We start from the raw sequence: 21,558 nt of genomic DNA, 5'->3' as shown, positions 1-21,558 counted from the left end.
TCCCGCTGAAGCCTTTCTGCCCTTGTCTCCTCCCTCGTCGGCTGTCTTAGCCACGATATAACCTAGCGTGATGCTGAAGCTTGCGCGTATCGCTTCGCAAAGGACAACCCCCTGTTGCCCTGCAGGCAACACGAGGATGTTAGTGATGATTACAGACGAAAGAAACAGGCCCCTGCGAGTCCACCGCTCTTGGTCCTATTTGGGATTGCCTTCACAGCCTATATCCAACGCCCTTCAGCCCAAGTGCCGCCAGGGGACAGCCATGATTCCCTTCATGATCCCACCATTGAAGGTCGCAGCACAATAGTGACGGCCTCATGGCAGGTTACACCAGATCTCTGCTCCCCCAGGCATATTCTGTGTAGCAGACCAACCCGTCAAATCCCTGTCTCTGAGACGATCAGGTCCCAGGTCACCGGGCGTGCCTGCAAGTCAGTATGGATCGGCTTCGGGGGCCAATCATGAAGAAAATGCATCGAGTCTCTGAAAACTCAGGGACCAGAGATGATCCACCCTGCGTCTTAGAATCATGGTCGCAAAATATTGCAGAACCGTGATGGTGGGCGAATCCAGCTCACACACAGGAGAGAGATCTGATCCAGACTGATGCGAAGTCACCGCGATAACTCCATAGTCGAACCGGATGCTCTCACGCGGTTCCCTTGTCATACACACAAAATCCCCTCGGGGCAGCGACCGCTCTGTCGGTACTGCTTCTATGCTTGAGGACAAAGACCGGTTCTGCTCTGAAGACATTGACATCATACTTTCCTGGTGCTGCAGAGTTCCAATCCGACATTAACCCGCTTTCAACTCCCACACATCACAATCTATCAATAGTCGATATTTCCCAAGCGACCGAGGACCAAGAGAAAATGTGGCGCATGCCCTTGTCTTCTGTCTCTTTCATCCTCCCCTTCTCCATCATCCCATTCGTTCCCTCCTTTTGGACTCAACCTTGACGCAACCTGGTGGTCACTGGAACAACATGAAACATTTATTTGGATGGGCAACTTCGCCATCCTACGGCGTCGATGTCCCGTTTCGAGTAGCCTCCGTTCTGTCCGTGGCCCCTCCTCAACAAAGCGACATCCTTGTTGACTAGTAGAGATTGACAGGTCGCATTCTAATCACTGGGTATAGACGTCCAACCGCAGCCCTGTGCTTTTGGCCCTTGTTCTTGTTGCCTCCATTCCACCCTCGACCGTATTGGGACAGATGGCGATAGCTGGACATGGTGGACGTATTGCTCCATTGGGCTTCTAGTGGATCGCCTGTAGAGGTCGGATCAGGGACCCGATGGTGCCTCTTTCTCTTTTGGAGCACACCACGAAATGTAGCATCCATCATGCGCCGGAGCAGTCCATGCACATGCACAACGCCTACAGCCTTACCCTGGAGCATAGAAAAGGTCACCAACACCTCGAGAGGAAGATTTTTCCTCTGCTCCTGCTGGTTCCCTCTTGCTCATCCCAAAGACTGGTTTCATTACCTCTGTATAAACAGTGATCGAACCCATCACACTTGCAGAATCCCAATCGCGGACCAACAATAGCCTCACACTATTGCCATTACGGTCCTTTGATGCCATCTCACAAACCTTCAGCCCTGATTCAAAGTCTACATTACCAAAGAATCTTCTACTACCTCGTCGACTGTGTTGGAATTGTTGTAACCGTGGTTGCCCCCTAGATATCACAATGGAACTCGCTGTTGCACCACCGTCGCGCGTCGCAGCGGGTGTCACCCTGGAGACACCCCTCGTGGTGACATTCTTGGGACCACCATCCACATCGGACGACAAGTGCGACAACGAAGAAGCCTTTACACTCCCCGAAACAAGCGGGATATGGGTTTTTCTATCTCTAACCACACCGGACATGCAGGAAAGCCTAGCTCCGCCGCGGGAAGATCTCTTGTGTGGGAGTAGGGCCGACTCCATACATGCCCTCTGCGAGGAACAGGAGGGCGAGCGACCGACCATCGCATATGCAATGTTTCCCGGCCTTGTAATCACGCAGCCCGGCACTTACCGCATCAAAGTCAACATCATCGATATGAATGCGTACGATTCGAGTTCCTAGAATAGGGTTGTGGGTTGCTGATGATCAACTAGGACACTCAGGCTAGACAATGAAGATGAAAGGGCAGCTACGGTTCTGCCATGCCTTCACTCGCCAGTCTTTGAAGTCGTCGAAGCTAGCGAGCACAGTGGAAATGGTATGTATGTTCTTTGGAGCTTTCACATGCAACACGACGCTAACAAAAACCAGAGCCACAGGTCGCGGAGACAGTCAGGCGGTTAAAGTCAATTGGCATCAATTTCGGAGGCGAGGACGAGGGGTCAGGTGATTGAAGCTCATGGCGGAGTGAATCTATGGCAAAGAGGTGTATAAGAAGGGGGGAACTATCGATATGTGCTAATGGTATGTTGCTCGAGCCAGTAGAGGCCAATTGTTGCGTGTCATTGACGCCTGGGTATTTGGATACGGAACAGCTGGGTGTCCTTCGATATTTCGCTCTCTTTTGTGTATTCGATCCAGTTTTATACTGTAAGACGGTACTTGGTTGAACATCTTGACCTCCCTTAGTTCACACTCATGAGTGAAGAGTCAGTTACGGCATCAATTCTGAGGCTGACCAACTGCGCTGGCACCACATTCCTCACCTCCCCTTGATCCTGAGGAATACCTCGACCCTCGCGCTATTCTGCTTGGAACTTCGGCGTGTGGACCGAAATGAACATTGGATCGTGTTTTACGTACGAGACTACCGGACGGTCAGATGGGACGGACGGTCATTGGTGTGATCCATTCTCTTTCGACAGATGGAGAGAAAGATCTCAAACACCAGAAGTACCAACTGGGTTGTGCGATCGGGCATTTCCACAACGGGATTAGTACGACTGTCTGTTCACGTGAGAGACCTCAAGATATGATTGGTGGAGCTTCTCCTCGCCACAGTTTCCTATCGTGTGGAAGTGTCCAGGGGTGGCTTTGTCCCGCCCCCCCGACGCGGTGCAAAGTTGTTTCACACCCGCTACCGTGGCTGGCAAACTGGCACGCCTCGACCTTTTCGCCCGCCCTGACCTGCCCTGCTCTGCCCACTTGCCCCCTCAAGCCTCTCTCCCTTCCTGCGACCGATCTCTGTCTGCAGGGACTCGTCGCCCACTCCTGCGGACCTTGGCTCTTTGTCTACCCTCTGGTGGAAAGTGTCAATGCTGACACTTAGCGGCAAAGACATATCCCCAAATTCAGTACAGACTATGCTGACCTCGAGAGGTCCTTCTCTCCCGTTCATATACGCGCGCAAATCTACGGCCTCCGAACCTGATACCATGAGCATGACCAGCTTCACCCAAAGAAGCAACATCCCCCTCCTCCCCAACCTCTCATGATCTTGCTAGTGAGGCGACGGCCCGCCCTTGGGTAAACGACCCAGGAATACAAAAACATGGCAGACTCTCAGCCTGCGCCCTCCACCTCCTCTCGTCCCCATCCCCAACACCTTCGTTTACAAGAAACATGCGAGAATGGGTCGGCTGAGAGACAATCTTCCTCCTCCGCAGCTCACATCGAGCCTGACGATCGTATCTTGTTGACACCACCCCTCCCAAACCCAGGAATCAGTCCGTTGGATCAGGCGCTCTATAAGAACAGTAATGAGCGGAGTTTTTTGGCCAATGCAAATCAGCAAGCGGTTTCTCACAATGGACAAGTCAACATGTCGCCGCCCGATTCATTGCGCATTCACCATGATGCAGCGCATCTCTTGAGTGGCCTTCATATACGTACGGATGTTGGGGGCCCCAAACGTAGCAGTTCCACCCAGTCCATGGATTCCGAGTACAGGTTACGAACCAGTGCCTCTGCCGCAAGTATACCTCGTCGAGTTCCTAGTATCCGAGCTCACCTTCATTCGTCGGCCGGTTCGGTCTCCCCTGGTACAGTCATCTCCTCGCCCCAGATAACCGCAATGCTGGATATCACTCCTCTGCCCTCGCCGACAATGGCGGCATTCGAGTCATGGAAGGCTCTTTCGCTGGCAAGGACCAGATCCCGTACCTCCTCCATCTCTTCGGCCAAAGCCGAAGCATTGCCCCCTCCCGTTCTGCAATCACCCACCACTCCTCGCCGAAACAAAGGCTATCCAGGTTTGAGATCTACTCCTTCCTCACGTCCAGGTACATCAGACGGCCAGACCCTTGGTGCCGATCACAGTCGTACTAGAAGTGTCAGTGACTATGTGCCCGACCCTGTGGCTGTGCCGAAACCCCGAAACATAGCCGTGTCAAGCGCTGGGGCACCATTCGAGATCACCGAGTCTCCAACGTCTATGCATCGAGAAGAATATCTCGGTCCGCAAAGAAGACTGAGCAAGTCCGTTGCCAGACCTCTTACCCCTCCGCAACCGACAATACAGATAGAGAGGAGCCACGAAGACGAGCCCGCTGCCAAACGACCAAAACTTGAAATCTTTAATGCGCGGAGCATTTCTACCGGGGAGCCAAGGTCTTACGAAGCGATCCGGATTCTCGGCCAAGGGACTTTCAGCAAGGTCTACTTGGCAGTGCGGCAAGTCGACAACGATCGAAAGGACAATGTCGATTACATGCAAGACAGCACAAATATGGCCGGTGTCCGAGCTCGATCTCGACGACTTGTGGCAGTTAAAGTCGTAGAACATGGTCCAGCGGGTGGTGCGGACGCGGAGAGGATCGAGGTCGGACTGAAAAGAGAAGTGGACTTGTTGAAATCCATACAACATCCATCTCTGGTCCATCTGAAAGCATTTGGCAATGATGATAATGCGCGAGCTCTGCTTGTCATGAATTACTGTCCTGGTGGAGATTTGTTTGAAGTGGCGTCGAAACACCACGAGGTCTTGACGCCATCGTTGGTCCGAAGGGTGTTCTCCGAGCTGGTGTCGGCGGTGCGATACCTTCATCAAAAGTACATTGTTCACCGGGACATCAAGCTGGAAAGTAAGTCTAGGGAAAGGGACTCAATCTCTTGTCGATGCTAATGGAACCCAGATGTCCTGCTCAATATTCCGGTGCGTGTGCACTCGGACGTATCCAATTGGCAAACCCTTGATCGGGCGGTTGTCACACTCACCGACCTGGGTCTCTCTCGCCGCATTCCCGAACCCCCCGAAAGCCCCCTTCTCACAACGCGCTGTGGAAGCGAGGATTACGCCGCACCGGAAATACTAATGGGTCAGCCCTACGATGGACGACAAACTGATGCCTGGGCACTTGGAGTTCTGCTTTACGCACTAATGGAGGGTCGGTTGCCCTTTGATCCTCTTCCCGGAGCGCGCGGAGACCCCGCTGTTTTGCGTGCGAGGACGCCGCACAGAATAGCACGGTGCGAATGGGCGTGGTACAAGTATGGCGACGAAGACGGAGAATGGGACCCCGTCAAAGGCGCCGAATTTGAAGGTGCACATGAGTGCGTGGCAGGGTTATTGAAGAGAAATACAAGACGGCGACCGTTGGCCGAGATCCGAGAATTGCCATGGGTCAAGGACGGGATCCAGGTCGATGGAGGTCTAAGATGGGTTGAAGAGGAATTGTAACAACATTCGCTCCACCTTTTCTGTTCGTTTCTTCTGGGATTCTTTGATTGACTTTTGTTCTGACTGAGATGGAGGCACTTGATGCCGTTGGATCGAACACGGACGCAGGAAAAGAAACATAGATTTTGAATAGCAGTTGGTTAGCGGGACCTGTCTGGCTGGTGCTGATGCGTTTGTATATCAACTTTTATAGACTCTTGACAAGATGGACTAGAGATAATTTTTTGTTTGAGGACGAATGGCGAGAATGGGTGTTTGAGGATTTCTGAGCACCGACTAGATTTCTTTGTCTCGTTAGGAGGTTAGGGGGTCAGGAGGGTTGATGTGGGATTTCGTGGCTGGTGTATATCTCGCATCGGAGACTCGGTCGGTAGCGGACTCGTGCAATTGAGTTGTCTTGTGTTGTGCTGTATGACTGTCAAGCCAGACTTGGAGACTGTCCCACTGGAAAGACGTTGGAGGAAGACAGAAGGATGGATACCTTGGGAAAATAAAGAGAGGAAGAAAGGAAGTTCTGCACCGCAGGGGAAGAAGTACGTAAATGACTGCGGGGAAATTTCCAGGGCAAGGCTGCAACCAATCCACCAAAGAGGGTCCAAAAGCTCGGGCTCACTCGTTCCATCTCATCAGATTTTCTTGTCTTCTCGCTATCATCATGGCTTCAGGTTCGACGTCCTCCTCTGGGAGTCTTGCAAATGGACAATCTGCACCCAATGGAGTCAACAATGTGTCGTCGTTATCAATATCGTCCCAATCCGACCCACAGACGCCACGAGTACCTAGGAGGCTGTACTCGCTCTCCCAGCCGCCGTCCCTGTCTGCGTTCAAGACGCTATGCTCCCAATCGACAAGCCGAGAGATCTATCCACACGCGTCGGCCGTGGTATCCAATATCCCCGTCTACGAGCTACCCACTGAGGCAGATGCGTTTGCAGACCCTGGCTTCATCGATGCATTGCAGGATGAATGGCACCATATCCTCCTCTCAGGGCCCGGGGTGGTGGTTCTCCGCAACTTCGTCCCGGACAGGAAGCTGATTGAGCAGGTCAACGCTGTCTTCGAGGCCATCATCGCCGCAGAATCTGAGTTGCTCGCTCAGGGAGGACACGGGAGAGACAAAGGCGACCACTTCGCAGCAAGCGGCAAAAACGCGCGCATCTGGAACTCGTTCCAGAAACACGCCGAGCGCGACCCGGCGTCCTTCGTACAGTACTACTCCAGCCGTTATTTGGCCGCCATGTGCGCCGCCTGGCTGGGACCCGCGTACCAGATCACCGCGCAGGTAAACATCGTACGGCCGGGAGGCCAGCCGCAGGTAAGCCACCGCGACTACCACCTAGGGTTCCAGACCACGGCGGCGTGCGCGCTGTATCCCTCGGCCATGCAGGTGGCGACGCAGTTCCTCACACTGCAGGGCGCTGTGGCGCACACGGACATGACTCTGGCCAGTGGGCCGACGCGCTTCCTGCCCTTCTCGCAGCAGTTCGAGCCGGGGTACATGGCGTTCCGCCTGCGCGAGTTCCAGGAATTTTTCGACCAGAACTGGGTCAGCTGTGCCCTGAACATGGGCGACGCCGTCTTCTTCAACCCGGCATTATTCCACGCCGCGGGCGAGAATCGCACCCCGGATGTCCATCGCTCTGCGAACCTGCTGCAGGTCAGCAGTGCCTTTGGCAAGACCATGGAGACCGTCGACACCCTGGCCATCATCTCTCGGTGCTGGGACGATGTCAGGAAATTGTATGTCGAGGAGTGGGGTGGCGGCGGTGGCGGCCTCGACAGGACGGAGCTGCTGCAGAATGGTGGCGTCACAAGCAGAGTCCATGCCATCTTGGATGCAATCGCCAATGGATACCCGTTCCCGACGAACCTCGATCGTCGCCCGCCCGCGCCAGGTGGAATGGCACCCGAGAGTGAAGTCGATATACTCCGCAAAGGGCTGCTGGAAGGCTGGGACGTCAAGAAAGTTGTCGCGGCTCTTGAGGTCATCCGAACAGACTCGATGCCCTGACTATAATACTTATTGGACGACAACAACGCCCCCACAACAAGATAATATCGAATGAAAGGAGGACAGGGAATGGTACATGAAAATTGTCGGGTTTTTCGTTTCTCAATTCCACCGTGTCGGAGATGCTAGTCATTGTCTTGTTATCCCATTCTCCCACAATTACCATCTCTTCGACCCTCCTATAAATTCCCCTCCCAATTTCTTTGGGCGTTTCTGCCGTTCCTTGGCCCTGTACCTACCATATGAGAACAGGTTTGATGACGCTCCCGTCCTCCATGCCGTGTAAGGCCTGCAGCGCATCCTCTGCCGGGAATTGCTTGACGATCTTCTCGATGGGGAATTTGCCCTCGCGCCACCACTGGATCATGACGGGGATCCAGGCCTGGCCGGTCGTGTTGCCCAGGTAGTGGCACTCGTACGACTTGTTGGAGCTGAAAAACTCGCCGACCGGGAGGGTGACTTGTGCGTCTGGCCTGGGGACGCCGAGCTGGATGAAGCGGCCGCGTCGGCCCAGCGCCTTCATGCAATCCTCCACGACGGGGACGGCGCCCGTGGTCTCGATGACAATGGAGATGCGCTGGTTCGCGACCAGCTGCTGGACGCTCTCTGCGACACTGCCGCCGCTGGGAATGGTCGACGTGTCAAGCACCTTTGTGGCGCCCAGCTCTTTGGCGATCTCGAGCCGCCGCGCCACCCGGTCGACGGCGACGATTTCCTTGCACCCCGCGATCTTGGCCGCCATGATGGCGCCCAGCCCGACGGCCCCGATCCCCGTGACCAGCACGACATCGTGCGGTTTGGCGGCCGCGCCGTTCACGATGGCCCCGGACCCAGTCATCAGGCCGCAGCCCAGCGGGGCCAGCAACTTCAAGTCATCGTGGCCGCCGCCGCCGCCGCCGCTCCCGAGCAGATCGCGGACATTGACCACGCTAGCCTCACCGACGATGCTCGTCGCCGCGAAGCTCGACTGCCCGAAGAACTTGCCGGGCACTTCTGCGCCCGCACCTGTCTGGAAGACGGTCGCGTCGCCGACGATGTTGAGCAGCGGCCACGCCGCGCAGTACGGCTGCTCGCTGCTCTTACACAGGTCGCAGGCGTCGCAGTAGCTGTAGGACAGCAGGACCGGGTCGCCGACGCGCGCGACCGTCACGCCAGGACCGACCTCCTCGACCACCCCGGCGCCCTCGTGGCCCAGCACCCGCGGGAACTTGAGCCCCATCTGCTCGCCGGGGATCGACGCCACCAGGATGTCCGTGTGGCAGATGCCCGTCGCCACCATGCGGATCTTGAGCTCGTGTTCCTTGGGCGGTCGCGACACCTTGATCTTCTCGAACCGCCAGTCCGGCGTGAGCTTGGTGGGCTCGGCTGGGTACGACACCAGCGCCGGAACTTGGTCTGTTGCCATTGCTCTGTGCTCGTCTTTCCCTGTATTTGGGGAGGTGTGTAAGCGTGCGAGTACTGTGTAGGTGCGTAGGTATGTGTGTGTAGGTGTATATGTGAGCGGTGGGTGTGTATAGGTAATGTGTGTGCGTGTGAAAAGATCGAAGAGGTGATGCGAGGAACGAAATAACAGGGTAGATATAGATGGATAGGGGATATATACAAAATCCGGAAATCTAATTTCTATTCCTGTTCTCTCTTAAACACTCAATCCAAGCCAAGTAAGCCCCTCTCCCCCGTCCGTTCCCTGTTTTGTGAGAGAGAGGAGGGGGGCCGCTTTTGAAACAATACTATGTACATATGTACAATGTGTGCCCACTGGATATTTTCTACTACTAACACTACGTTGAGTAACTGAGTAAATTTGAGTAGAGTAACCTAGTCAGTCAGGGAGTGACTGCTCCCTCACTGACTAAGTGACTGACCCATCGACGAGTCGTGTGTGCTTACTCGGCCGCGCCTCCTGGAACCCTGTCTTGGTTTATTATTCCGGGCCATTCTAGCCTAAGTTATGTACGAGTACTCGGGATGTAGTAGGGACTAGGTATGTATATGTGGACAGGTGGAACTCAAGTCAACCCCTCCTCGCATTTTTGCATGGGATTTGGCCTCGGGTAGTTTGGTTGGATGCTAGATATACATCAATCACATGGGGGCTGGCTGGTGAGTGGATACCCAGGATGGATACAAGGCAGTAGATCTCGTATACCACAAGAGATGAGCATGATGATGGAGGACGCCTTACATATCCCGGCGCTGAGTGCCGAGTGCTGGAATTTCACAAGTAAGTGCTGGTGGTGGTGGTCAGATCGAGGGCATAGACAGGATCAGAATAACTGAATCGAGAACGGATTGGAAAAGAATCCAGCATCGGCGTCGTAATGAAGTACCCAAAGTACCTTGGCTTGTCTCTGGCGGATCTCGGCTCTACCCCGCGCTCATTCACTGGAAGGATGACCCATTCGTGATTTGCGGAGCTGAGCATGCATGCGAGCAAAGCTCCCTTCAGCTATGCATCTCCCACCGTGCGGCGTCCCATTCAAAAGTTCCATCTAATGCCGCACTTGAATCCTTTCTCCCTTCTTTTTTGGCCCTTTCCCAAACTTCATCGTGTTTATATCTGCGAGAGTAAGCACTGATACTGATATGTCACGGAAGTGGGAAGCCTGTCGCAAAATACACCAATAGCAAAGACTCCCGAGATAGCCAGACTCGGTATCGGAGGAGTATGTGGTTGCTGATGCCACTGCCAGTGCCGGTTCGAGTGCGGACGAGCGGTCCGCGGTAGGATTCTGGGATTGCGCATTGATGGGAATGCGGACCGCGAGGCCGACGACTAACTGGACCTGTGCACAGGATCAAATCATGGATGGGGTATTAAATACATGCCTCGTGTCAGCCGCACCAGTAGCACCAGCATCGAACCTTGATTTTGTCTATCTGTCCGTCTTCTGCTGTATCTCGCAAGTCTGGTCTCTTTTTTCTGCACGGCCCGCTGCTTACTTACATGGCTCGGCGGCGGCCTGATGGATTGATGGAATGATTGTTTGGTTCTCATTCACGTCGGACCTCGACTTGGAGGAGAGGCATGAAACCTCAGACACAATAGGGGTACTAGAGGATACTCCCTTGCGTTGATTGATTTCGGGCCCATCTTGCAAATGCAAGTCGTCGTTCTAGGGTATCATACGAGAGTCAGCCGCAGCTTGAGAGGGGATCAGCCACCGTTTAGCCTGGTTGTAAAGGGGGGGGGGGGGTGTGCCTTGAAAGTCAAATCTCACTTCCTCCTGTTCTAAGGCGCCGAAGAGTGTCGATTGCCAGGTGTGTAATAGATGACCATGTCCGGGGTATGAAGGTGTGCGAAAGGTTTGTATGTGGCATTCTTGTTCTGCTAAAAAGGGATGCCGTGGCTGGACGTGTCAAGAGGGCGTACATACGGGGCGCAGGTGAGAATGGATGGACTCGGAGGTGATGTTGGTATTGGTTTCTTGTAACTGAAAGGTCTTGTCAGCTTGCAGAGTCAGAGACGGAGGAGGGGTTGACGAGTTGTGTATCTCAAAGATTACACGCTGTCTCGGCTTGACCTTGTGTCGAGTCTGCCGCTCTCTGTTGATGATACACAAGATTCAGGTTCAGCGGAAGTGAGGCACTTGAAAGCAACTCCCAAGGAACATTCCTCGTGATGGACAACTGACACGACCACCTTCCCTTCAACAACCACCTCCCACCCACTCAAGACGCTGTGCTCTTCTCCAAAGCTTTGCTCAAGGCAAAGGACGATGATGAAAAGTTGATATGTGAGAGAGACAAAAATTGCGCTCGCGGAAGTCCCGGAGGTTCTTCCAGCACAGTCACCGACTCCGATGTGCCATGGAGTTGACATCCGTGCAACAAACTCGACTGCTTGTGCTCAAGATGTTCGAACAAGGTAAGTATGAAGAGAAAAAAAGAAAGAAGAAGAGAGGGAAGAAGGGAGTGGGAAGAGATATTTATACCCCCAAAGGAGGGAGGTGTTGGTCAGCCTTGGCGGGCAGTCGCGACATTGCATGATCTGATCTGGCAGTTGGGAGAAGTTGGTCCCTGTTCTGCCAAGGGACAGGAAAGATCAGAGAGATTGAATGACTGATCTGTCACTCGCTGTGTCACCTCCCAGATCAGCATGTGACGTGCGAAGTGAACAGTGATCCTGGGACAATGAGTCGAAGTCCTGGTTTAGTGCAGGATTCACCTCAGCCTTGTCTGATGCCACACAGTAACTAGATCATATTACACTGTACTACACCACGCTACGCTACACAGTGTGACAGCAAATATCTCTCGGACAGGTGCTTGGACAGATAATGTATTGTCTCAATCATTCCTATCAACGCGATATTGTGTTTGCCACAATTCTGGGATCTTTCACGGCGTACAAATTAGACATATCCTATGCCATGCCAATGGAACGTCAACGCGATGTTTTCGGTGCAGTCGTATCCCTCCAAGCTTTTCTTTCTCACAAGTTCGGGTCGTATTCCTCATCGAAGGTGTCCAACATGCTCTCAATGTCCTCAATCTGCGCCCAATTTTCGGCCGTGAAAACTTGATCCACGGTCGCCAGGTGTGTCAACATGTGTGGCGTGGTGACGCCGTACATCAAGATGTCCGCACATCGAAGAATATCCTCACATTTGTGTTGCTGGTCCCGGAGAAACAAAAAGGCGTCTTCAAACATGTCCCTCAGCCCACGTAGTCCCACAACCCGGTTGCGGCCAAGGTAGTCGGTCTTTTCCACCTCCAATCGGCGATCGGCGAGTTCGCGGTCCATGACGGTTGCGATGCGCACGTACTTGCCAGTGATTTTTCGTTGCTTGCGCGCCGTTCCCCCTCGAAGACCACGCCTGCGGATGTCCTGGTTGTCGTCCCAGAGCTCTGAGAGCCCGTGCTGGATTCTCGCCTCGTGTTGATCGATGGTGGTATGCGCGGCGCGGACGAGATCGGCGAGGACACAGAGACGGTCGAGGTGCCCTTGGATGGCATCGAAGTCGACGAACAAGGCCGGGTCGAGTTTGACAGATACTGAAACGAATGTGGTTTGTGCTAACAATGCCGATGACGGTGGTTCGTACTGCTCGATCCCCGGGAGGAGCTCTGACCATGTCAACAGCTGAAGAGGGCACAGAAAGGGAGAGTCCTACCGTAGTCTTCCTCTTTAACTGTTGAGACTGCCATCTCAGTCTCCATTGAAGCCGCCATGTCAATGGGATGAATTCATCAGAGGGAAGTTCGATTGAGAGCTGAGTGAAGATGGCCGCCAGTGATGAAGGGTGTGCGGCAGGACTCCTGGAGATTCACTGTTTGCGTCTAATGATGGTTAATTATGTTGTCTCTCCGTAGGGTGTGGCAGGTTGCCGCTCTCTTCCTCTCTTCCTGCCGGATGCCCATCGATAGGCTCGACCGTTTTCCAGCTCCATTGTATGTCTATCGCCAGTCCAATATCATCAACTGCATCTTCAAATCCTCCACGCGCTGTACCAAGCGAGGCTTTCCGAACTTACATGACGAGCCGAGCGGAAGCCAAGTCTAGTGTCAGGAAAAGCCATAGTCAATGACATGCTTGATATCTGAATTTCAGAGTTGAGGAGGATACGGCGTCGGTGTACAGGGTCATTGACCGCCTACGGGCCTATCGACATGTTGCAAGGACACGGAAACTTGTTCGTCTCGGGGCTAAGCTGTCTTACGAGATGGAGAGGTTTGATGTTGCAGGAATCAATAAACGACGATCGCAGGGTTCCATGGTGAAATCCAGGTGTCTATCCGCCGACCGCGGACTCGAGGATGATGTCGGTACCATGTGTCTAGCGGTCATGATGCCGAGGGCATGAACTGCAGAGGCAGCGAGACAATGACACAGACATCTGGAAGCATATCGTGCAGCTTTTGATCCAGGATTGACAATAGAGGAGAACAAGTTTGTCATGGCATTGACCAAAGCGGAGACTTGAGTTGCGTTGGACTCCGAGATGAAGCCGAAGTTCGGAGAAAAGAAAATGGTGCTGTCTGACAGAGTACATGTTGCTGTCAGATAGAATCCTACAGTGGGGGTTCTGCTATGGTGAGGCGGGGGCGTCTGTAATATGTTTCTGTCAGACATTCCAATTACATCCTTCGACCTTTCCTCATTGTCCAAGCGTCACACCACTTCAACCACTGAGGATCGACATGGTGGGTATTCGTAGGTATTCACGTACCTAGTCTACGACTCCTCCATGTCCCCCTCCTCCCCACACTCCCTCCAATGGCTCAGTGACCCTTGTTTGCATCCCATCTCTCAAATACTGCGTACTGCCCCTCCATCTCACCCTGTTTTCTTTTCTGCGTCCCAGTTCCCATCGATTCCGAGTCACCCGTGACAGGTTTCTCGTGCAGTTTTCCCACCGCATACATCGATCGAATTCCCGAGTCTCGCGTGAGAGGCAAGCCCAGCAACCATGCTCCTAGAAGAAACCCATATAGATGTGCCGACAAAGGCAGCAGGGGAGGGTTCAATGCGTATGCCATCCACACACCCGACCCTTGAAATGGTGACTCAAATGTGATCTGAGGCTGAGCAAAAATGTCCAAATTGGCACAAAACCAAAAAAGGCATCTTCATCTTTCATCCCACCATCGCTGGGTACCCGAATGCAAAGTTTCCCGGGGTCGTGGTATTCTCGGAGATCTACCAAGGTAAATAAAAGAAAAAACTCTACCTGGAAGAGAAGAAAGAAGAAAAAGGACTCTTTTTCTCTTCTACATATCCCTCCCAAACAGAAGTCATACCGGGGGTAGTTTTAATGAGAAAGAACCCCCGTCACCTACATGTACACAACAAGTGTAGACTGAAACCACTTTCTTTCTCCTTGTAGTGACCGGCCCCGTCTCCCGCTTCGCCCGCCAAATCGCCGGCCAAGGCTACATCGTCGCCGCGCCCTCGTGCTACCACGAATTCACGGGTCCCGAGCCGCTCTCCTACGACGGCCCCGGCACCGACGCGGGGAACCTCTGGAAAATCACCAAGAAGGTCGCCGCCTACGACGAGGACGCCCAGCTGGCCGTGTCGTACCTGCTGGGCCTGAAGACGTGCAACGGCCGGATCGGCGCCACGGGCATGTGTCTCGGCGGCCACCTCGCGTACCGGTGCGCGCTGGACTCGCGGGTCAAGGCCGCCCTGTGCTTCTTCGCCACGGACATCCATAGCAGCACCCTCGGCGAGGGGAAGAAGGACGACTCCCTCAAGAGGGCCGGCGACATCAAGGGCGAACTGGTCATGATCTTTGGTACGGCCGACACCCACGTCCCCGCCGAGGGGAGGGATCTCATCCGCAAGACGCTGCGCGAAAAGGGCGTCGCCTTCTCCTTCTACGAGGTCCACGACGCCCAGCACGCCTTTGTCCGCGACGAGCTGAGCAAAGGCCGCTACGACCCGGCCATCACGAAGGTGTGCTTCGAGATGCTCCTCGAACTCTTTAACCGGAGGCTCAAGGTCGATCTGGGCGAGCCGAGCGGCGAGAAGCTGGTCGTTGAGGACATCTGCTGACAACCAGCAAAGCTCTAAAACGAAGGACAGATACTTTGGAAATAGGGGACCAAAAAAGATTGCAAGGCGGGGACGATCCAATCCCCAGTAGAGGCTATTGATCATCTAGACCAGACAATTGCGATACAATAGATACACCCAACCCCATACCAAGAATCGGGTCTTTTATATTTTTTTGTCCCGTTGGTCAGTTAAACTTGTCTTTACAATTTTGCCCCGGGTTTCGTGGCCTCCTCTCCCGTCGTCTTGTACCCGAACAGATACGCGGCGACCTTGCGCATCTGGACTTCCTCGCTCCCCTCGGTGATGCGATACCGCCGGAAGTGTCGCCAGATGTGCTCAAAGGGGTAGTGTCGCGAGTATCCCACGCCGCCGTGGACCTGGATGGCTCGGTCCGCGGCCTCACAGCACAGGCGGTTGGCGTAGTAGTTGCACATGCCAATCTTGTGGCCCAGCTGCTTCTCAATGGCGACCCACGGCGCCTTGCCATTGGCCTTGGCCACTGCCGTGACCTGGTCCATCTCCACCGCGGTGCGGAGGATCAGGAGCCGGAGCATCTCGGCCTGAGTCGCGAGCTCCACAAGCGGCCACTGTATGGCCTGGTTCGCCGACAGGGGCTTTCCAAACACCATGCGCTTTTTGGCGTACTCGACGCTGCGGTCTACGCAGTACTGCGCCGCACCGCAGCTGGAAGCCGCCTGTCGAATACGGTTCTCGTGCGTGAATGTCTGGGCGATGGCCAGGCCGTTGTCCAGCGGGCCAAAAATCGCTGACGCGGGCACTTGGACTTTGTCAAAGAGCACGGTTGCGTGGTCCGTTGGCATGTTCAGCGTCCATTCATACGATGCAACCTTCAGCCCCGGTGTCTCTCGGGGCACGATGAAGGCCGTGATGCCCTTGGGGTCTCCGTTGCGGCCAGAGGTCCGGGCAAAGACCATGCAGTGCGTGGCGGCGTGCATGCCCGTCTGCCATTTCTTGTTGCCGTTGATCTCGTACCCGGGCTCGCCATTGGGTAACGTGATGGGCGTGGCCCTGGTGTCCATGTGGGTAGCGTCAGAGCCGTGGTAGATCTCGGTCAAGCCAAATGTGGCCTTGAACTCGCCCTTGATGCTGGCGGGGATGTACTTGTCCTGCTGCTCCTTGGTGCCATAGTGGTGCATCATGATGATGAACGGATTGTTGCCGACGACACTGTGCTCGTTCTGCAGGTCGTTGGCCAAGCTCACGCCGCCTCCGTAGACCGGATGGGACGCCAGGTGATACCGGATGGCACACATGTACAGGTTCAGGTCCTCGCTGGCAGAGCCGCCGAATTCCTTGGGGAAGCCGAATCGGTAGAATCCAGCTTCATCGGAAAGTTTGCGTGCTTGCTGGAGGAGTTCCTCCCAATCATGACGAGGGAGGCCTAGGTTGTCCCATTGCGTTCGCGAAGATTCGCGGCGGTGGTCGAAGAAGCGGTTATTGTCGTCCTTGTGCTGGAGCGGCAGGATCTTGTCCTTGATGAATGCGTCGACGCGCGATAGATAGTTTTTAAGCTCGGCGGGATATTCGAAATTCATCTTGTCTCTGGGTCGGGAAATAAAGCTGGGGGCAAGCAAAAGAACTGGAGAGGGGCTCGACACTGGTCTTGCTCAAGAACAACTTATCATCAAGTGCATTTTATCTGGGTTGACAGCTTTGACTTTGCATCTTGGCGTATTGTCGGCTTTGTCGAAGCGGAGTAAGGCGAGGCTGATGATGGAGAAACATTATCCTCGGATGCAGCATCCCTCGGTTCACTGACTTGGGCTAACAACTCATGCCACTTTGGGTGGGTTGACACTGGCATATCTGACAGATCTTCAGTATTGGGCTTGTGCTCTGCCGTAATTGGAATTCCGTGGAGCATCAGCGGATTGGCAGGACTGGCTTCCGTTTTAGCCGTATGGCCGTGTACACCGAGGCACCTGCGAATCAGCCTTGTTCTAGATTCTCCAACGATCTGAACGATCTGTGGAACGCGCCTCGCTCGATTTCGACCTCGACTGTTGCTGTGGCCCGTAGGCGTCGTCAAAACATCTTTCGGCATGCTTTTCTCTGTGTCGGTGTCGGTCGAAATATTCGGGCCACTACAGATGACTTGTTTTACGCCATCGATTACCAAATCGAGCAGGGAGAAGGGTCCTCAGAATTTCCTCGAGTTGGGGACGACTTGCTGCTAATGTTCAGGTATGTAGCCGTGGCAGCATCAAGTGCAGACAGCGGGACGGCCTGTCATATGTGAAGCCTTGGATCCCGGAACTCCCCTATCGTCCTAAGTCCAGAGACCATTCAGTGATGATGCACAAGACTGGGAGTCTGGCAACCCCCATTTTGGTGATGGGATCATTAGCTGTCCGAAGAGCGTATGGTTGTTGCATGCCTAGAAGACGTGGCACGCAACTGCTTCTACTCGTACTCGGTGCTGTTCCAGGCACAGCACGTTGGGACCCCAAAGATGCCGAGTGGCTCTGTCTCGTCATCAGTTCTTCGGGCGTTCTGTGACTCGTGGCCATGCCAACCGCAACCCCTGATGATAAACCCCCCAGCGCTTTTGGTATCTTGCCAGGGTTGTCTCAGACCAGTGTCGGATGCTGCTCGAAGACTTGAAGGGTGCACATGTCTCAATCTCGTTTACATACTAGACTCAGCAAGATGAGAATGTCAGATTGCAAGGCCAGAGCATCCTTCTTATCCGAAGGTGCAGTCGTCTGGTTTCCCTGCGACATGAGTCTCATGCATATGTGGTTCTAGCCATGTCTCTGATGGCTCCCCGCAGACGAATTCCGACTTCCCCATACCAAACGCAAAGATCCTCCTCTTGATCGTCCACACAGATAGGCGAACAGCCTCTGTGGCTGGCGGTGATGATCTCGAGCACGGCAGGGTACGGTATCAGATTCCAGGAGAAGTCAGCATCGAGGATTCGAGGGAAGGCTATACCCAGGTGAGTCAGGAGGCTGAGTAGAAGCTGAGACCATCATGGCACACGGGCAAGCAGCAAACGTTGGAGGCGGCAGCAAAACGAGGCTCCAATCTCGGGATGCAAGCCACGGGAGCGCCAAGCTTGAATAGTTGCGGTGCACTAAGCCTTTCTGGGAATCTCCCTTCTCCTTTTTTCAACTTCCTCTCACTTCCAACATTTGCACCAAGACAACAGTTGATTCTGTGGCTTGATCACGAAATTTTGGTCCAAAGGAACCCACAGGCATAGCGCGACTGTTACACCGTTCAGAACTCAACCTTCTTTCGGAACGGTGGACCGGGGTATTACGCCAAAAGTGTCACCCTTCTTCAGCTGCCAAACAAAGAACGGCGACTATCCCCCAGTGGTGCCAGTGTCCACAATCATCATGTCACTGGCCTGTCGAGGCCCCCGCCGGGAGAATCTCATGCGTCTTCCAGCCATGTGGCGCTGATCTCTAACAGGGTGCCAACCTAGTAGCTTTTGATATGATTCGATGACCCTTTGGACAAGGGTTTGCAGAACTCCCAGAAGGGAGTAGACCACATGTGCGTCGTTCGCGCTTTGGGCTAGGTAAGATGGTGCTGCGGAGAAGGCTCAGCGTCGAGCGACGCCATCTACTACTCTACCTGCACATCCCTCGTCTTCCCTCCCTCTTCACTTTTGGTAAACCATCTTTGCGTTGTCGATTGGCACGCGTCCATTCGTTCTTCACCACAGTCGCTCTTTTTCCTTTGAGCTGTTGCTCAATGCAACATGCTGCCATTCTTTTATTTCCTTTTGTTGTCTGATGTGGCTTTAGGTGCATTGGGAAAATGGGACGGTTTCATGCCATGGAAGAAGAATCTGCTCGAACGCGACGTCGAACCGACCTGCTCTTGTACTGATCCGATCGCCGCCGAGTGGGCTACCAACAAATTCTTTGCGGATGCTGCGACATCTGCTGCGACCCCGGCCGGTTATTATCAAGCATTTAAAAATGGACAAGCATGGGTCTCAGGAGATGGGTTTATTGGACACACGACGATTGATGAGTACGATAGCGGCATCTGCGCAGCCATTTGCAATAGCATTGACGAATGCTCCTCGTTCGAAATCTACTTTGAGAAGGAAATCGGCGGACCAGCTCCAGCAATCAAGTGTTCTTTCTGGGCTGGTTCCATCAGCCCTGCTGGTCCAAACAGTGCAAATGCGGTCATCGCTGGTTGTAACGGCTACACTAACAGCACCTTGACAACTCCGAAAGGATTCGATGTGCCAGTATTCATTGCGGGTTCGGCGATCCATCCACCACCGACATCTGGGGCTTTCATGGGCTCAAAGATCTTCTATGGCCCATTTGACACAGCATACTGCGCCAAGGAGTGCAGCGCGGTCGGATGTAATTTCTTCAACACCTATGTTCTCTCTAAAGACGGTGTGAGCCAGGGTCAATATTGCGACATGTACGCTCAGACGTTCGGACCGGAATGGGCCACGGAAACTGGAAGATCAGATGGGAACACAAACTATACCATCTCTCACAGCTTCACCTGCCGTTCCGCTGGAGAAAAACGTGGTGAGGATCATTCCAATACCGGCAGCAATGGTGGCAAGGGAGGGTCTTGGGAAGATCATCATCCCTGGCACGGGAGCAATCCCTATGCAGGCAATACTGGGAGCAGCTCCAGCAGTAGCTCAAGCACTTCGAAAATTTCCACTTCTGCAGGGCCTTCTGCGACCTCTGGCAGACCGGGAGGTAACGGTCCCAGCCATACTAGACACTCACCATCTGCTTCGACACCAGTTTCTCCCACGGATGGGCACACACAACCTGGAGGGGGAACGGGGACACCATCGACGTCTGCTTCCAGCACGCCCACGAGCAAGCCTGGAAACAGCTCGGGAACCCGGAACCCCGTTGATCCTACCACCCGGAGACCTTCAACCACTCCAACCGGCCCGAGTGGCTCTTCGACTGGTGGTGGCCCAGGGCATTCAGGACCTGTTGAAGCGACTAGCTCCAAGTCGACTCCTTCCGGATCCGGACGGCCTCCACACTCGTCGCTCAGCAAGCCGAATCACGAAAGCCAATGGCTCGACTGGAACAGTTCTCATTCATCAAAGACCACGGAGTTATCTTCGTCAACCACCCAAGAGCCTGTTGATGCATCGACTACAGAGACCAGCTCGTTTTCCAGCGGGCGGCCAGGACAGCCAACTCGACCTCCGGGTGGTCGCCCACACTCTTCATCAAACAGAGGGAATAGTGGCTCTGGTGGCTGGGGGGATTGGGGATTGCCAACGGGACATAGTTCCTCCGATACTTTGACTACGACGACCACCTCGTCGAAGCCAGTCGAGGCTGCATCGACGAAATCTACCACCTCTTCCGTCCATTCTGGCAACCCCACTATTTCGCACCCCACGCGTCCAGGAGGATGGCCATCACACAGCGGATCAGAGAAACCGTGGCTTGATTGGACGTCATCGTCCACTTCAAGCTCTCTCATCGTCGATGACCTTACCACAACTTCTTCTGCACCATCTACATCTTCTGCGTATCCACGTCCGAGCAGCTTCACCTGGCCAGCAGAAAATGGTACAGGAAAGGTCTGGCTGGATTGGACAACTTCGTCTTCAACTTCAAGCCTTCTGCCTGTTGACGCTGCAACAACCACCTCGATCCAGCCAACTACCACTTCCACAGGTTACTTTAATCCTAGCAGCCGCTTTGCTTGGCCCTCGGAGAATGGAACAGAACAGATCTGGCTGGACTGGACGACATCTTCAACTTCAAGCTCCTTGCTTGTTGACGCGCTAACAACAACCTCAACACTTCCAACGACGACTTCGACTTTGTCGAGGCCGGGTGGCTCCGGCTGGCCCTCGGAAAGCGGGACACAACGAGTCTGGTTGGACTGGACCACATCATCCACCTCTAGTTCTTTGTTTGTTGATGCGGCAACAACAATATCGACGACCACCGCTACCTCGAATGCGGTGAGGCCTTCCGGCTCTACCTGGCCTGCGGAAAATGGCAGTGCATGGGAAGATTGGAGTAGGACATCTACGTCTACCTCGACCAGTCTTGCCGTGGCCGACGCTACAACTTCTTCTCTTCCTACCACCAGCTCTGGGGCAGTTTATTCTAGTTGGCCGTTTGAAAACGGCAGTCTATGGCTCGACTGGACCAAGACAACTTCATCTTCGTCGACCGTCCTTCCTGACGCCGATGCTACAACTTCTTCGCCTCTTTTGACCACCACTTCTCAGACCACTTCAAGAGCAGCTTACACCGGGTGGCCTTCTGAAAATGGTAGTCTGTGGCTGGACTGGACGCGGACATCCTCATCGACGTCGAGCGTTCTCACTGTTGCCGATGCCACTACGACTTCGCCCCTGGGCACGACCAGTTCCATACCTAGCTATTCCGCCTGGCCATCTGAAAACGGCAGCGCCTGGTTAGACTGGACACGAACGGTTTCAACTTCGACCTCGAGC

General features: G+C 54.2%; 8 protein-coding genes across 8 annotated transcripts; 5 read left to right on the top strand and 3 right to left on the bottom strand.

Moving 5' to 3' along the window:
* Window positions 1-1,700: 1,700 nt before the first annotated feature.
* Z517_07021 (uncharacterized protein) lies at window positions 1,701-2,356 on the top strand (the record flags this gene model as incomplete). Its single annotated transcript, XM_013428760.1, has 3 exons — window positions 1,701-2,065; window positions 2,117-2,220; window positions 2,274-2,356. 3 exons carry the CDS (start codon window positions 1,701-1,703, stop codon window positions 2,354-2,356), a joined length of 552 nt encoding a protein of 183 aa, XP_013284214.1.
* A 1,367-nt stretch (window positions 2,357-3,723) lies between these two features.
* Z517_07020 (uncharacterized protein) lies at window positions 3,724-5,580 on the top strand (the record flags this gene model as incomplete). Its single annotated transcript, XM_013428759.1, has 2 exons — window positions 3,724-4,984; window positions 5,036-5,580. The coding sequence occupies 2 exons, from the start codon at window positions 3,724-3,726 to the stop codon at window positions 5,578-5,580; spliced, it is 1,806 nt and encodes a 601-aa protein (XP_013284213.1).
* A 655-nt stretch (window positions 5,581-6,235) lies between these two features.
* On the top strand, window positions 6,236-7,591 carry Z517_07019 (uncharacterized protein; the record flags this gene model as incomplete). Its single annotated transcript, XM_013428758.1, has 1 exon — window positions 6,236-7,591. The coding sequence occupies one exon, from the start codon at window positions 6,236-6,238 to the stop codon at window positions 7,589-7,591; it is 1,356 nt and encodes a 451-aa protein (XP_013284212.1).
* Window positions 7,592-7,826: 235 nt separating this feature from the next.
* On the bottom strand, window positions 7,827-8,996 carry Z517_07018 (uncharacterized protein; the record flags this gene model as incomplete). The annotated part of the gene is made up of 1 exon (XM_013428757.1): window positions 7,827-8,996. The coding sequence occupies one exon, from the start codon at window positions 8,994-8,996 to the stop codon at window positions 7,827-7,829; it is 1,170 nt and encodes a 389-aa protein (XP_013284211.1).
* Window positions 8,997-12,026: 3,030 nt separating this feature from the next.
* On the bottom strand, window positions 12,027-12,766 carry Z517_07017 (uncharacterized protein; the record flags this gene model as incomplete). Its single annotated transcript, XM_013428756.1, has 2 exons — window positions 12,027-12,661; window positions 12,709-12,766. The coding sequence occupies 2 exons, from the start codon at window positions 12,764-12,766 to the stop codon at window positions 12,027-12,029; spliced, it is 693 nt and encodes a 230-aa protein (XP_013284210.1).
* Window positions 12,767-14,004: 1,238 nt separating this feature from the next.
* Window positions 14,005-15,092, top strand: Z517_07016 (uncharacterized protein; the record flags this gene model as incomplete). The annotated part of the gene is made up of 3 exons (XM_013428755.1): window positions 14,005-14,065; window positions 14,159-14,242; window positions 14,422-15,092. The coding sequence occupies 3 exons, from the start codon at window positions 14,005-14,007 to the stop codon at window positions 15,090-15,092; spliced, it is 816 nt and encodes a 271-aa protein (XP_013284209.1).
* Window positions 15,093-15,295: 203 nt separating this feature from the next.
* Window positions 15,296-16,651, bottom strand: Z517_07015 (uncharacterized protein; the record flags this gene model as incomplete). Its single annotated transcript, XM_013428754.1, has 1 exon — window positions 15,296-16,651. One exon carries the CDS (start codon window positions 16,649-16,651, stop codon window positions 15,296-15,298), a length of 1,356 nt encoding a protein of 451 aa, XP_013284208.1.
* Window positions 16,652-18,903: 2,252 nt separating this feature from the next.
* Window positions 18,904-21,523, top strand: Z517_07014 (uncharacterized protein; the record flags this gene model as incomplete). The annotated part of the gene is made up of 2 exons (XM_013428753.1): window positions 18,904-21,469; window positions 21,513-21,523. 2 exons carry the CDS (start codon window positions 18,904-18,906, stop codon window positions 21,521-21,523), a joined length of 2,577 nt encoding a protein of 858 aa, XP_013284207.1.
* Between the last annotated feature and the right edge of the window lie 35 nt (window positions 21,524-21,558).

Source organism: Fonsecaea pedrosoi (genome assembly GCF_000835455.1).
Source record: "Fonsecaea pedrosoi CBS 271.37 unplaced genomic scaffold supercont1.4, whole genome shotgun sequence".
Classification (NCBI taxonomy): Eukaryota; Fungi; Ascomycota; class Eurotiomycetes; order Chaetothyriales; family Herpotrichiellaceae; genus Fonsecaea; species Fonsecaea pedrosoi.
Note: the sequence above shows the minus strand (reverse complement) of the source record. Positions and strands in the feature narration are given on the sequence as shown.